At 41.0% G+C, this 14,057-nt stretch overlaps 1 protein-coding gene across 3 annotated transcripts in view; it reads right to left on the bottom strand.

Moving 5' to 3' along the window:
- Positions 1-12,311, bottom strand: part of RAB23 (RAB23, member RAS oncogene family) — a 14,989-nt gene extending 2,678 nt beyond the window's left edge. Inside the window, exons 1-6 of one of the 3 annotated variants that reach the window (XM_029912073.1) lie at positions 12,030-12,090; positions 8,881-8,941; positions 6,378-6,587; positions 5,328-5,413; positions 2,093-2,249; positions 295-377 (exon numbers count right to left, since the gene is read on the bottom strand). In XM_029912073.1, coding sequence (XP_029767933.1) covers positions 295-377; positions 2,093-2,249; positions 5,328-5,413; positions 6,378-6,532 — 481 coding nt within the window. In that variant the 5' untranslated portion in view covers positions 6,533-6,587; positions 8,881-8,941; positions 12,030-12,090. Of the gene's footprint in view, positions 1-294; positions 378-2,092; positions 2,250-5,327; positions 5,414-6,377; positions 6,588-8,880; positions 8,942-12,029; positions 12,097-12,181 lie in introns of those variants that run through there. The other 2 variants (XM_026654873.2, XM_026654860.2) reach the window with 2 other exon arrangements.
- Between the last annotated feature and the right edge of the window lie 1,746 nt (positions 12,312-14,057).

Here is a 14,057-nt window from a genome sequence, read left to right as displayed (position 1 = left end):
TAAGATTTAGATACCTAAATCACTTAAGCACTTTTGAAAATTTTACTTTTACCTTAAGTGTGGAAGAAAAACGGAAGAGAACTACAAGTAAAGGAAAAAAATGTTACATAACTGTATCAAGTGACAATCAAATTTAAGATGTTATTCTCTACTGTGACTACAGTGCAGTGCCAGGAAATAAGAGAGTGGCCAAAAAACGTGATAAAACCAGTGGATTAGTTTCCAGGCTACACAGATGTGCAACGCTACATTGCAGAGGACAGGACAACATCCTATATTTGCCATATCTCTTACCTTCAGTTACATTTAGGTCCTCTTTCACTGATGCTCGGTAGAATCTTAACTTTAACTTTTTTGCCAATGCTTCTGCCTCTTCACTGCACAACAGAAAGACTTGTAAATACTGATTTGTATATTATGCCAGTGTTTATCAATACTGTACACAAAATTCTTTGGAATTAATTCAGTCAGAAGATCAGGTGAGGAGGTAGCTACTCTTTAATTACTTTATGACCTGTCCACTTTAACAATGAGATGTTTTGTTGGAGCATTCCTTTTCAATTTAGAGTTGTTACATTTTCACGTCTATTTGATTATGTTTTAAAAAAACCTCCCTGGCAGTAGCGAGATGGGTGTCATAAAAGCCAAAGGGAAGGAGGTTGCAACTAATCAAGACAGCAGATTAGGAGGGCCTGAATGAAAATTTTAGTAGTGTGGACAGGAGACAAGGAAGATCTTAGAGATTGTCTTACTGGAGTAGAGAGGGGGGGAAACCAGATTGGAAGGGACCAAAGAGCTGGAAAAAGTAAACCTGAGGCAATGAGTTTAGAGATGAAAGGCAGAAGACAGGGCAGTAGCTAGAAAGGGATGAAGGGTTTTGGGGGGTTTGTTAAAGTAAGTGGGAGACCACATTATGTTTGTATTGTGAGGTGAAAACTTGAGAGTGAAATTTTAAGGAGTTGAGGGAGGGCATGAGAACTGGGACAAGGGATGTCATGAGGTGGGAAGGGATGAAGAGGAAGGTTTACAGAAGTAAAAGAGGTGAGAAACCTCAGTGTTGGTGACATGGATGAAAGAGGAGGTCACATTTGATCTTGTTTATTTTCTCTTTGAAAATCAGTAATATCCTGTGTGGGTGAAGGAAGGGGAAGTTGAGCTTTAGGAGGATATCAAAGGGAGAGAACAGGCAGCGAGGACAGTCAGTGTAGGAAACAATGAGAGGGAGAAGTAGTTTAGCTAGACCAGGAAAACTGCAGAACTAAAGGAGGGGAGACTGAATTAATAGTAGAAGTATTCAGCATGGTCATTCAACTTTCTCCATAGGCACAAATAGGAGTAGAGGAAGTGGATGCTGGGGGCAATGCGAGTTGCAATTTCTGAGTTTGATTCCAGGGTGAGGGAGAGCGTGGAATAGAATGAATTGACACCTCAGTCTACGGAGGAGACAGCAGGGAAGAGGGAGCTGAGAGTGACTGAGTTTGTGGATGTTAATGGGTTGTAAATTTCTATAATACGGAAATACAGTACTTTGATAAAACATGAGTATATGAAAGAACAATTTAAAGAAGAGAAAACAAAAGCAAACATGTAAAGGCACATTTTAAAAATCTGTTTAACCCAGTTTGGCAACTGTGTGCATTCACTAACCAAACCAGAGTATATAACGTGGTTGGGCTACAACTAAGTTTAACAACTGTTGTAAAGTTTGGGCTGCAGAGAAGGCATATTTTACAGCTCCCTGAGTACAAAATGGAGTAATTTCTCATTGTGGCCCAACCAGACTACTTACGGGGTTCCCTGCTCATTTTTGAAGGTGTTTAGAAAACAAAAGAAAAAAAAAGAAAACTTGAAGTGAGCACTAATTCCCCAATCTAGAAAACACATAAGTACATGAGTAACTTTACTCATGGGAGTAGCACCGCTGAGGTTTGTGGAATTATCCAAGTGTGGTTGCAGAATTAGGCCCTAGGTTTGGAAATTTAGTAAACATACGATTACATGAGTCTTCACCATCAACTCCCATAGATTTTGAAAAAATAAAAGACTGCAATAAATCCTCTGATTTCAAAAGACAATATGATGAAATGCCTACTTCTTTATACAAGAATCATCCAGGAGGTCAATCTTATTCTGCACAAGCACCGTGGGGATGTCTCCAACTTCGGCCACGACTTTCTCCTTCCAGGTGGGGATTGTTTCAAAAGAATCCCTGTCAGTGGTAGAAAATACAAGCACACAAGCCTGGGCTCCTAAAAACAAAGACAATTATCAATTTAGTAAGAGAAAAATAAAGAAACCTATAAAAAGGTATTTGGGATATGGTGGCTTTTCATTTTATTTCAGACGGGCAGAGTTTTATTACTGTATTGTGTCAAAATGATGGTTAGGGAGCCTTAAAGTAAGAATAATAGACTGTCATCTTATTTTGGTCATTAATACTGTTCTTCAAGATAGTTGTCATTCTGCTACCTTTCAAGCTACTCCAGCAGGCAGAGAAAGATGGGGAGGGGAAGAGAGAGAGAGAGAGAGACAAAGGTCTGTCTGTTGCTCATTTTTACTAATATGGGAGGCTTCTCAGATACTACAGTAAGGGCCATATATATACCTAGGTAATCTTTAATATCTGTAAAGATACTTCATATTGTAAGTATGCCATCTACTTCTGAGATTTGTTACATTTAGGTTACAAATTCAGGTGAAAAAATGCTGTAGCAATTTGTTTTTTGGAGGTTTTTTGCTTAAAAAGTTAAAATTTTCAGGATTTTGTTTACAAACAAATAATTTTCTCAAAGAGCTTTAAAAAAAGTTAATTTCTAATTCATGCACATTTCCCTCATGTTGTTTTGAAGGAAACGACCAAAATTTTACAGCATTTATACACAGTGGCAGCAACTCTTTTGCTATTGTGATGGTAGTGCCAATGGATTGTCAATCGGCTACTGAACGCGTTACTTGTAAGGTGGCTGACAATCATTACTGAAAATTTGAGTCAATGGTCTTTTGATTATCCAGTGGCACGAAGTCATCAGCAAGCTCGAACACATAGGGAAATACTTGATGGTTTATATTCCTTTCAAAACTTCTGTTTAATAGTTACAATTATAATGCTGGATACTTGTTACCTACATAAATATTTAATATTTTTGTGAGTTCTGCTTGGCCTCAAGAATATCCTGTGGCAGATATCTAACGGGGCACTTTGTGGAAAAATATTTCCTTTAATCAGTGTGAACTTTCCAAGTTTCAGCTTCATTGAATATCCCTTTGTTATTGTATGAGAGCAAGTAGAAGGCCTCAATCTAGTTTTTCTAAACCATTCATTGCTGTGCATACTTTTCTCAGGTCCCCCCCTTATTCATTTTCTTACTAAGGTGAAACAGGCCCAAATTTTCCAATCTGAGGATTTTTCCATGATCCTAATTATTCTCATCGGCAATCTTCAACACCTCTCTATTTCTTTTTTCCTCTACAGTGACAAGAACTACACACAGTATACCAGGTAAGGGCATTCCACTGAGATATATAATGACATTGTATTATTTTCCATATTATTCCCTATCCCAGGGGTCGGCAACCTTTCAGAAGTGGTGTGCTGAGTCTTGATTTATTCACTCTAATTTAAGGTTTCGCGTGCCAGTAATACATTTTAACGATTTTAGAAGGTCTCTTTCTATAAGTCTATAATATATAACTAAACTATTGTTGTATGTAAAGTAAATAAGGTTTTTAAAATGTTTAAGAAGCCTCATCTAAAATTAAATTAAAATGCAGAGCCCCCCCAACCGGTGACCAGGACCCGGGCAGTGTGAGTGCCACTGAAAATCAGCTTGCGTGCTGCCTTTGGCACGCGTGCCTTAGGTTGCCTACCCCTGCCCTATCCTATTCTTTATGTATCCATCATCTTGTTTGCTTTTTTGACCACAGCTACATATTGAGCAGCGGTCTTCATTGAGGTGTCCACAGTGATGTCCAGGTCTTTTTCCTGAGCTGATACAAATAATTTAGAATCAGAAAAATGTATGTGTAGATCAAATTATTCCCTCCAATGTGCATTACCTTGTATTTGTCAACACTGAATTTCATCAGCCTTTGTTGCCCATTCAGCTAGCTTAGTTAGGGGTCTCTGAAGCTTAGAAATGCTACAGGGCAGGCACCTTCTTCTGGAAGCCTCATCTTGCTCAGTTTTAACACAGTTACTGTGGCTACAGAAGCCTTTTAAGGTATCCCCACATCCAGACTGGATTTTCGGGAGACCCCCGCCCCATTTCCTTCTGAATGTTACAGCACAGAGGTGACTTGCAACAACAGGTTTTTGAAGGGAGGGAAGGGTCCTAGAGTGAAGATATGATTTTTCTTTAAGATTGCTGAAATACAGCCCTAAGTTTAACTTGGCATCAGAGTTCACTGAAAACTACTAAAGGCTAGATATAGTCCTTACTCAGGCAAGTCCTATTAATGTCAAAAAGAGTTGGCAGGAATAAAAACTAAGTAGATACCCTTAGGATTTCTCCCCAAGGTACAGAGCTGGTCACCAAATACAAATTACAAGAAGGTAGATTTAGATTAATTAACTCCTCACTCACACCTCTCAAGGCAAATCATCATCCATTTTGATGCTCCTTAACTAGATGGCAAACTACCATACGACATGACACCAATAACAACAGTCACATAGCAGGATCATGCAGAAAGATGGCTGTAGAATCAAACAAGTGTCTATGTCAATGTCTTTCAATTTTTCCACTGAGTGGTATGGCTCACCAGAATTCTTTTAGAAGTCCATTTAAACCGCCATACATTAAGTACTTTAGAGTGACTTACTTTTAAAGAGTGCAATATAGGAGCAAGCTATATTATTTCCACTTTCCAGTTTAGTTTTTTGCTTTTTTTTTTATCCATGATAAATTCTGGTGTTGGAAGGACTTGTTTAGTTGCACATATACAAAAAAGGTTCTGACACCAAATCTTCTCTCTCCCCCACACACACTTTCCTTCTGGCGTCAGAAATCTATCCAGCCATTAGACTAATTATGTTCTATCCTATTTAAATGGCAGCTCTGTGAATTTCGCATTCAATGGCACTTAATGAAGTCAGATATACTGTATGTCTGGGAATAAATACTAAAGAATCTGAAAAGGTTCCCTCCCATTTGGAAAAAAAGAGGAATAATGTCGATAACTGAACTGGTCTTTGCATTGCCGTTACATATAAAACGTCCCTATTATTCAAAAAAGAAAGTTGGTTAGGCCAACTGTATTACACTTTTCTCAAGTTACGTACAAAAATTAAATAAACACCAAGATGTAAAATATAGGGTATTTTTTACCTCTATAATAGGCCTTAGTTATTGCATCAAACTCCTCTTGACCTGCTGTGTCCCACAACATCAGCCTGACCTCTTCATCATTAACTCTGAAATAAATGGAATAAATGTTTCCTCAACACACTGAATACAGAGACTTAAGACTAAAGAGACACTCAAAACAAAGCACACATGTATTAAAAATATTTCTCTTGTTTATAATGTATTTTGGATGAGAATAAAAAAAAATTAAAATTTATTTTTCATCATTGATATGGTTTACTTTTTGGCACTTCATTCTGCTTGGACAGAGAAGAAAAGGCCTAGTCTCAGTCTCTCCATGGCTAGTATGATCTAGTGCAATGCTGTTGAGCTCAAATTTCCAATAGTACAGAAAATGTTCAAAGACAAAAAAAAAAAAAAAAAAAGACAAAAATCATGTTTTTTTAAAATTCATACTGGGTTTTGTAAATCTTGTGTCTTAAAAAGAAAAAAAATGCAAAGAGAACCTATGCTCCCGGACAGTGCTCCTTCAACACATTTATTTATTTATTTTATCTACTTAAGTGATCTGTGAACTTATATTTTTCATTACCTTAATATCTTCCCCTCCTTTAAATATGATTAAATATCATCTGCTTACACTATCAATAATCTAAGAGTCTGAAACAGCTATTTGAAACCATTTTACATACTGAACTCCTGCTTTCATTTTTAACCACATAACTTATAACAAATGTTTCCTTTTTTTAAAACAAGGAATGCAAATAAAAATCAGCAGTTCAACATATACAAACCTTCTTAGAAAAAGTCATCAAGTATGTCTGAAAGTCTGAGTTTTATTTTTTATTTCAAATTATAAATCTCGTACTTGAGTGGAAAACTGAGTGATCCAATTACTGTACATATGCTTCACTTTTAGCCCTGTGAACAAGATGTAAAAAAAAAAAAAAAAAAATCCCCCAGTCTTTAGTCTGGGAGATAGTTTGAATTCCAAATCTCCACATGCCTGCTAATCACAACAGCACTAAGGAAATAAAGGCAGAAGTAGCATGACATCTGCTGAATACATACTGAATTTGTCTCTCCAAGAAATCTACTCCAATAGTTTTCTTGTAGTCTTTTGTAAAAATTCCTTTGCAATATCTCTGAATCATACTGGACTTCCCAACTGCTCCATTTCCTACCACCACCACCTTGATGGCCACTTCCATATCCTCCTCCAACATCTCTGCAGCTGAGAACCTCTAGTTACTTCAGGAGCATGAATTTTATCTCCCAAATCTGTAATTGAAGTAAATATTATGTTCATGAAAATACTGTAAATAGAAAGAGGTCTTGTAAATAGGCACTGGGCTGGACTCTCAAGATCCGGTTTCAATTTCCAGCTCTGCTACAGACTTCTTGTATGACTTTGGGAAAATCACTTTGTATCTCTATGCCTCAATTCTCCATCTATAAAATAGGGCTAAAAATGAGGGCTGTCAATTAATCGCAGCAAACTCGCATGATTAACTCAAAAAAATGAATCATGATTAAAAAAATTAAGCACCATTAAATCGCATTGTTAAACAATAGAATACCAATTGGTATTCTATTAAATATTTTTGGATGTTTTTTATATTTTCAAATATATTGATTTCGATTACAACACAGAATACAAAGTGTACAGTGCTCACTTTATATTATTATTTTGGATTACAAATATTTGCACTGTAAAAATGATAAAAGAAATAGTATTTTTCAATTCACCTCATACAAGTACTCTTTATTGTGAAAGTATAAATTACAAATGTAGATTTTATTTTTGTTACATAACTGCACACAAAAATAAAACAATGTAAAACTTTAGAGCCTACAAGTCCACTCAGTCCTGCTTCTTGTTCAGCCAATCGCTAAGATAAACAAGTTTGTTTACATTTATGGGAGATACTGTTTCCTGCTGCTTATTTACTATGTCACCTGAAAGTGAGAACAGGCATTCGCATGGCACTTTTGTAGCCAGCATTGCAAGATATTTATGTGCCAGATATGCTAAATATTCGTATGCCGTTTCATGTTTCGGCCACCATTCCAGAGGACATGCTTTCATGCTGATGATGCTCGTTTAAAAAAAAATACTGTTAATTAACTTTGTGACTGAACTCCTTAGGGGAGAACTGTGTGTCTCCTGCTCTGTTTTACCCACATTTAATGTTATAGCAGTCTCAGATGATGACCCAGCACGTTTGTTTTAAGAACACTTTCACTGCAGATTTGACAAAACGCAAAGAAGGTACCAATGTGAGATTTCCAAAAACAGTTACAGCACTCGACCCAAGATTTAAGAATCTGAAGTGCCATCCAAAATCTGAGAGGAACGAGGTGTGGAGCATGCTTTGAAAAGTCTTAAAAGAACAACACTCCAATGCAGAAACTACAGAACCTGAACCACCAAAAAACAAAATCAACCTTCTGTTGGTGGCATCTGACTCAGAAGATGAAAAAGAACATGCGTCAGTCCACTCTGCTTTGGATCGTTATCGAGCAGAACCCATCATCAGCATGTGCTCTGGAATGGTGGTTGAAGCATGAAGGGACATATGAATCTTTAGCACATCTGGTACGTAAATATCTTGCGACGCTAGCTACGACAGTGCCATGTGAACACCTGTTCTCACTTTCAGGTGACTTTGTAAACAAGAAGCGGGCAACATTAACTCCTGCAAATTGTAAACAAAGTTGTTTGTCTGAGTGATTGGCTGAACAAGAAGTAGGACTGAGTGGACTTGTAGGCTCTAAAGTTTTACATTGTTTTATTTTTGAATGCAGTTTTTTTGTACATAATTCTACTTTTGTAAGTTCAACTTTCATGATAAAGAGATTGCACTACAGTACTTGTATTAGGTGAATTGAAAAATACTATTTGTTTTTTACAGTGCAAATATTTGTAATAAAAAATAAATATAAAGTGAGTACTTTATACTTTGTATTCTGTGTTATAATTAAAATCAATATATTTGAAAATGTAGAAAACATCCACAAATATTTAAATAAATGGTTTTCTATTATTATTTAGCAGAGCGATTAATTGTGCAATTAATCACAGTTAATTTTTTAATCGCTTGACAATCCTAATAAAAATACTTCCTTTGTCTGTCTTGCTTATTTAGATTGAACTGTTAAGGGCGGGGATGGTCTCTTACTATGTTTGTACCAAGCCCAGTACAATGGGCTCCTATCTCTGTTTGGGTTTCTAGGCACTACCAAGAGACAAATAATACATAGCAGTAGTAACAACAACAGGGCAGCACTGAAAGCACATTGTTTTCACAAAAGATGATAAAAGTTTAGCATTATTTCTATTCTAACATGTACTTTGTGTAAACTCTGAAAATAAGTTATGTTGCTATGTGCCACAAGCTGTTTGTGAAACTAGAGCTACTATTAATCTTAAGCAACTTTACAAATCTGCTATTTGGCAAATAGACAATCTACAGTGTGTTGCCTTATGAAAAGGAAGAAATGTGCATCCAAAATATACAAAGGCAAATACATGAGTTTTTGGTGTCTTTTGTTTTTACAGTTAGAAACTTAACTGAATTTGTGGTATCCTATTGACAGAATTTATCCTTGGCAGCCTCCAAGCCAACAGCTGCCTAAAATGAGAGTTTACGGAAAAAAGAGCTTTTGGTCTCAGCAGGTTGGGAATCATATCCTTCTATTATGCAAATACCTGCATTTTGGTTACAAGAGATGTATTTAGCTTAAACTGCTCAGATTCTATTTCTAATAGGTATACCAGGCCTGATACTGCTTCCAATAAAATCATTTTAGACTTTTGCCATTGACCTCAATAAGAACAGGATTAGGACCTAAATTCACACCTATTTCCCCTATCTCTGCTGCTAATACCCACATATGTATCTCACATGGATTCTTCAGGAAATGTTTGACTATACAATTAGTAAGTTTTTTATTCCAAAGCCTTCTATTGATTCTTGTTAATCTGTCTGAATAGCAATTCTTTCCCAGGGAATGAACAAATACCACTTTCAGGCAAGTTTAGGCACTGAAATTGTTTACTTATCCTTTGACATAGTAATAAGCGTTCACCAAGATGCAAGTTATTTATTATAGTATATTTAAAAATAATATGTGGGATTGTGTTGTCATATTTGTACAGCAGCTTTATATTAAGCAGAATTTTCTTTCAAACAATTTTTATAATGTTATCATGATACTGCACTTACTTCACAATAGCTTCTATGCTTTCTCAATTTTGTATTTTCTTCCGTAAAAATATTAGGGAATTCTGAATTATTTTATATCAAGAAAATAACTGAAGTCAAACTTGAATTTAAAGAATGTCTTCTCCTCAAAGTTCAAATCAAAAGTGAAGTGATTAAGGAATAATTACCATGTAAACCCATGTGAAAGTTATTATTTGTATTGTGTTAGCACCCACACTGAGCTAGGTATTGTCCACTATACACAGGCTGCCCCGTTAGAAAGTTTTAAAAAAATCAAGGTAACTTTGGTATGTTACCAAAATAAGCTGCATCACTGCAAACTCAGCTTTGCTCTGGGGCAGCACCTCTTCATTACAAGTTTACACCAGCGTAATGGCAATGATGCAAATTTCCATAGTTGTAAACAGGACCAAATTACTAGAGTAAATAGGCAAAGCTCACAGACAGATTTTTAATAATGTGCAGCTCTTGCATGAACTAAATTTCTAACATGAAAGCACAGAAAAAATGTAAAGTTGAACATGTTCTGAACATGCTTCATTCTGAGGTTGCAACAAGTACGTCACATACACTTGAAATTAGCAGAGGGTTGTGGTGAACAAACCTGAACTTATGCCCATAAACTGCGAAGTCTCCTATGAGTAATGAAAGCACTGCTTTTTGCAATATTTGGATATTATAAAATTAATAACAAGCATTTTGATAGTATTAAGTACCTCTTGTGAGAAGTATTTCCCCATTTTTTTTACAGAAGGGAAAATAGAGTGATAAAGGGACTTGTCCAAGGCCACACACTGGCAGAGCCGGAATGCCTGATCCCCTCCCCTCTTCGCATCCATGTAAGCAGTGGCACCACAAGGATTGCAAAAGTGTGGGGGCCAGGCTTGGCCTGGCTGCCCCTCCATCATGACTATGGGACAGCTGGGCCAAATTTCAGTGAGTGGCATTGTGACCCGGTGCACAGGTTTGCAATGCCACTCAAAATTGGCCCAGCGCCCGCCCCCTGACATGACAGAAGGGTGGCCAGGCCAAGGGAAAGGGTTTGTTGTTACACCACCCAGCTCTGGTCGGGGGCTAAGGGACAGGGGCATTGTGCCGCTTCTGAGTTCAGGTTCTCAAAATAGGGGGCATGCCCCACATTTAAAAAGTGTGAAGGGATGGCTCTTTAGTTCTTCCATCTCCAGGACCCCTGCATGTAAGTAATATCTAAGGGTATGTCTACACTACAGGATTAATCCGAATTTAGATAATTCGAATTTGGGAAACAGGTTGTATAAATTCGATTGTGCGCGGCCACACTAAGCACCTTAATTCGGTTTTAAACCACATTAATTCGGTGGTGTGCGGCCACACTACCCCATTAACTTAAACACAGTAATTCGGTGGTGTGCGTCCACACTAACCCTAATTCGAATTAACAAAATCGATTTAGGCTCTACTCCGTTCGTCGAGGTGGAGTACAGAAATCGATTTAAAGGGCCCTTTAATTCGAATTAACTGGCTCTGTAGTGTGGACGGGTGAAGGGTTAATTCGGATTAAGGCAGCTAAATCCGAATTAAAGTCCTAGTGTAGACCAGGCCTTAGTACCACTATACTATCTATTATTGTAGTAAATATAGTTATGACACATATATATACATTTTTAGGGAATAATCACAAAGAATAGCTAAAATTCCAAGTAAACTGAAGACACTGGAAGCTGTCTTGTCATTTTCAGTCACTGCTTATACTCTATACAGAAAGACATTTATCTGGGAGAACTGTCAAGGTGTCTGCACAAACAAAACTGTAGAGTCCAAACGCTTGTACATTGGCTTTCTAAAGGATGCTTAGGCTGGTCCCAAGTGTAACTGTGATAAATCCTACGCTTCCCCATTGCAGCAATACCGCTCTTAAGGGAACAGGATGATGATCCCAGCTGGTTTCATACATGCTGCCTCCTTAACCCCTCCCTATGTTGTTCTCTTCAGGGCATTTCCACACTCACTCGCTTCCCTTCCCTAGGTAAATCAAGCTCCCCCACACAAGCCACTTTCCTTCCCTACCGAGGCCAGGACAAGCCAGCCCGCATACGCAGCGCCCCGGCCGGGGTAACCAAACCATAGCGCGTCCGCCCAAACTGCACTGCAGGGCCCTGCCCACCACCCACAGTGCGACCCCACGGCGCCCAGCACCCATCCCCACCGCCGTGTAGCATCCTCCCAGAGCAGGGTGACCCGACCCTGCAGGGGCTGCCAGCCCCACCGGCGACAGCAACAGCACCCCCCTCCCCCAGGAGTAACCGAGCCGGGCGCGCCCAGCCCGCGTCTCCTCCCATCGCCACCCCGACACCGGCCCCGAGAGCCTCACCCGGCTCCGCGCTCCCCCCGGCATCCCAGCGGGCCCGAGCCCGCTCCCCAAACCCGGCACCCGACTCCCGCAACCCAGCCCCGCCCCGCCTCCGGTGCTGCACCCCAGCCGCGCCCCGCACACCCGCCCCAGGGGCTCACAGACCCGCTCGGAGGCGCTGGCCCTGGGAAGCTGGGGGGCCGCTGCAGGCTGAGCGGCTGCGGCTGCGGCTGCGGCTCCGTCTCGGAGACCGGGAGGCGGGAGGAAGCCGCGCAGCGGAGCCAACCCAACCCGGACGCACATCCCGGCTCCCGCACCCGGAAACACCGTCAGGGCCGCGGGCTCGGCGCGGAGAGGTCCCCGCCCGTTGCCTCCGCCTCCCCAAGCGGCTGCAGCCAGCGACAGCGGCGGCCCCTGCGGCCGCTACGCAGGGAGTAAGGGGGAGCGAGCAGGGCCCCCGGGCTTCCCTCGCTGTGGTCAGCCGCTGAGGTGGACCTGGGTTGTGGCTCCCGAGGTGGTTGCCTCCAGGGTTCTGGTGCACGCCCGTTATAGAAACTAGAACCGGCTGTTGAGTGTGGGATTAAACTACAACAATCACTAAAGTAATGGAGGAGAGAAGGTGGGCGGGCGCTGCTCATAGCTGGGGATTTGGCTCATGGAGAGAGCTGATCTGAATGCTTGAAAACTTTCACAAAGGTAGATGAATCCTCCCCAAATGCCAGAGGAAGAGTCAGCGTAAGCCCTGCCTAATCCCCAGTCTAGTGGTCTCCCGTATCTACCTCACCATCCAAAAGAGTGAGATGGTATAGGTGGACTGGGACTGCATGAGGTTGCCCTCACTAGACTTTGTGCCTTGAATTAATGGATTATCATAGAAGATTAGGATTGAAAGAGACCTCAGGAGGTCATATAGTCCAATCCCCTGCTCAAAGCGGGACCAACACCAACTAAATCATCCCAGCCACGGCTTTGTCAAGTCGAGCCTTAAAAACCTCTAAGGATGGCGATTCCACCACCTCCCTAGGTAACCCATTCCAGTGCTTCACCACCCTCCTAGTGAAATAGTGTTTCCTAATATCCAACCTAGACCTCCCCCGCTGCAACTTGAGACCATTGCTCCTTGTTCTGTCATCTGCCACCACTGAGAACAGCCTAGCTCCATCCTCTTATCAGGGAACTCAAGGCACCTAATGCATTTGTAGAGGCTAGTCTGGACACTGACCACTCCTTCCTTCTAGGCGTCACATGTGTGATATGTAAGGACCAGTCTAGGGCCCCTCAAAAGTCTAGTAGATATAAACCCTGTGGTGCTTTCTGTCTCCAGAGTAAACAATATGGAGAATCAGACCCTCATATTGAACCTGCTCACTTTCATGCCCTTTCAAAAAATACCAGACAAGGGGAGAGAAACTATTTTATGACTAAAATCTCAAATGTGCTAATATCTGAACATAGAGACAAGTGAAGAATTGTTTTGTTATGCTATTAAAATGTGTTCAGTGTGTGACCCTAAACCTTATTTGCACACTATACAAACCCTGCTTTGAAATCTGAATTATGAATTTCTTTATGGTTTTTTATGGTGCTTATCACTGTAGCATTGGAGTGCTGTACAGATACAAATGAATTTATTTTCGCAACACATGTGAAGTAAGGTGGTATTATTATACCCAGGGCCAGTGCTACCATTAAGGCAAACTAGGTGGTTGCCTAGGGCACCAAGATTTGGGGGCGCCAAAAAGCGGTGCCCCCAATTTTTTTTTTACAGCGTTCCTGGGCTGGGCTGCCGGCGGCACGCTGACACGTGTGGCTCAGACTTCCTCTCCCAGTGCAGCGGCTGCTCCATGCAATTATTGTCATTGCTGGCCGGGGTGGCGTGCTCGGGGAGGGGGCGTAGCAGAGATGAGCTGGGGTGGGGAGCCCTGTGGCAGCTCCCCCCTGCCCTGAGGCACCCCCCCTCTGCTGCAGCTGCCCACGCCCCCGGCCCAGGGAGCCGTGCGGCAGCTCTCCACCCCAGCTCATCTCTGCTACGCCCCCTCCCCGAGCGCGCGGGCGCTGCTCCACTTCTCCCGCCTCCCAGGCTTGCAGCACCAATCAGCTGTTTGGCGCCGCAAGCCTGAGAGGGGAGGAGAATTAGAGCGGGGGCGGCGTGCTCGGGGGATAGGCGGAGCAGAGGTGAGCTGGGGTGGGGAG

Source organism: Terrapene carolina, unplaced genomic scaffold (genome assembly GCF_002925995.2).
Source record: "Terrapene carolina triunguis isolate 2854851 unplaced genomic scaffold, T_m_triunguis-2.0 Scaffold42, whole genome shotgun sequence".
Taxonomy (NCBI): Eukaryota; Metazoa; Chordata; order Testudines; family Emydidae; genus Terrapene; species Terrapene triunguis.
This window is presented reverse-complemented; position numbering and strand designations above follow the sequence as displayed.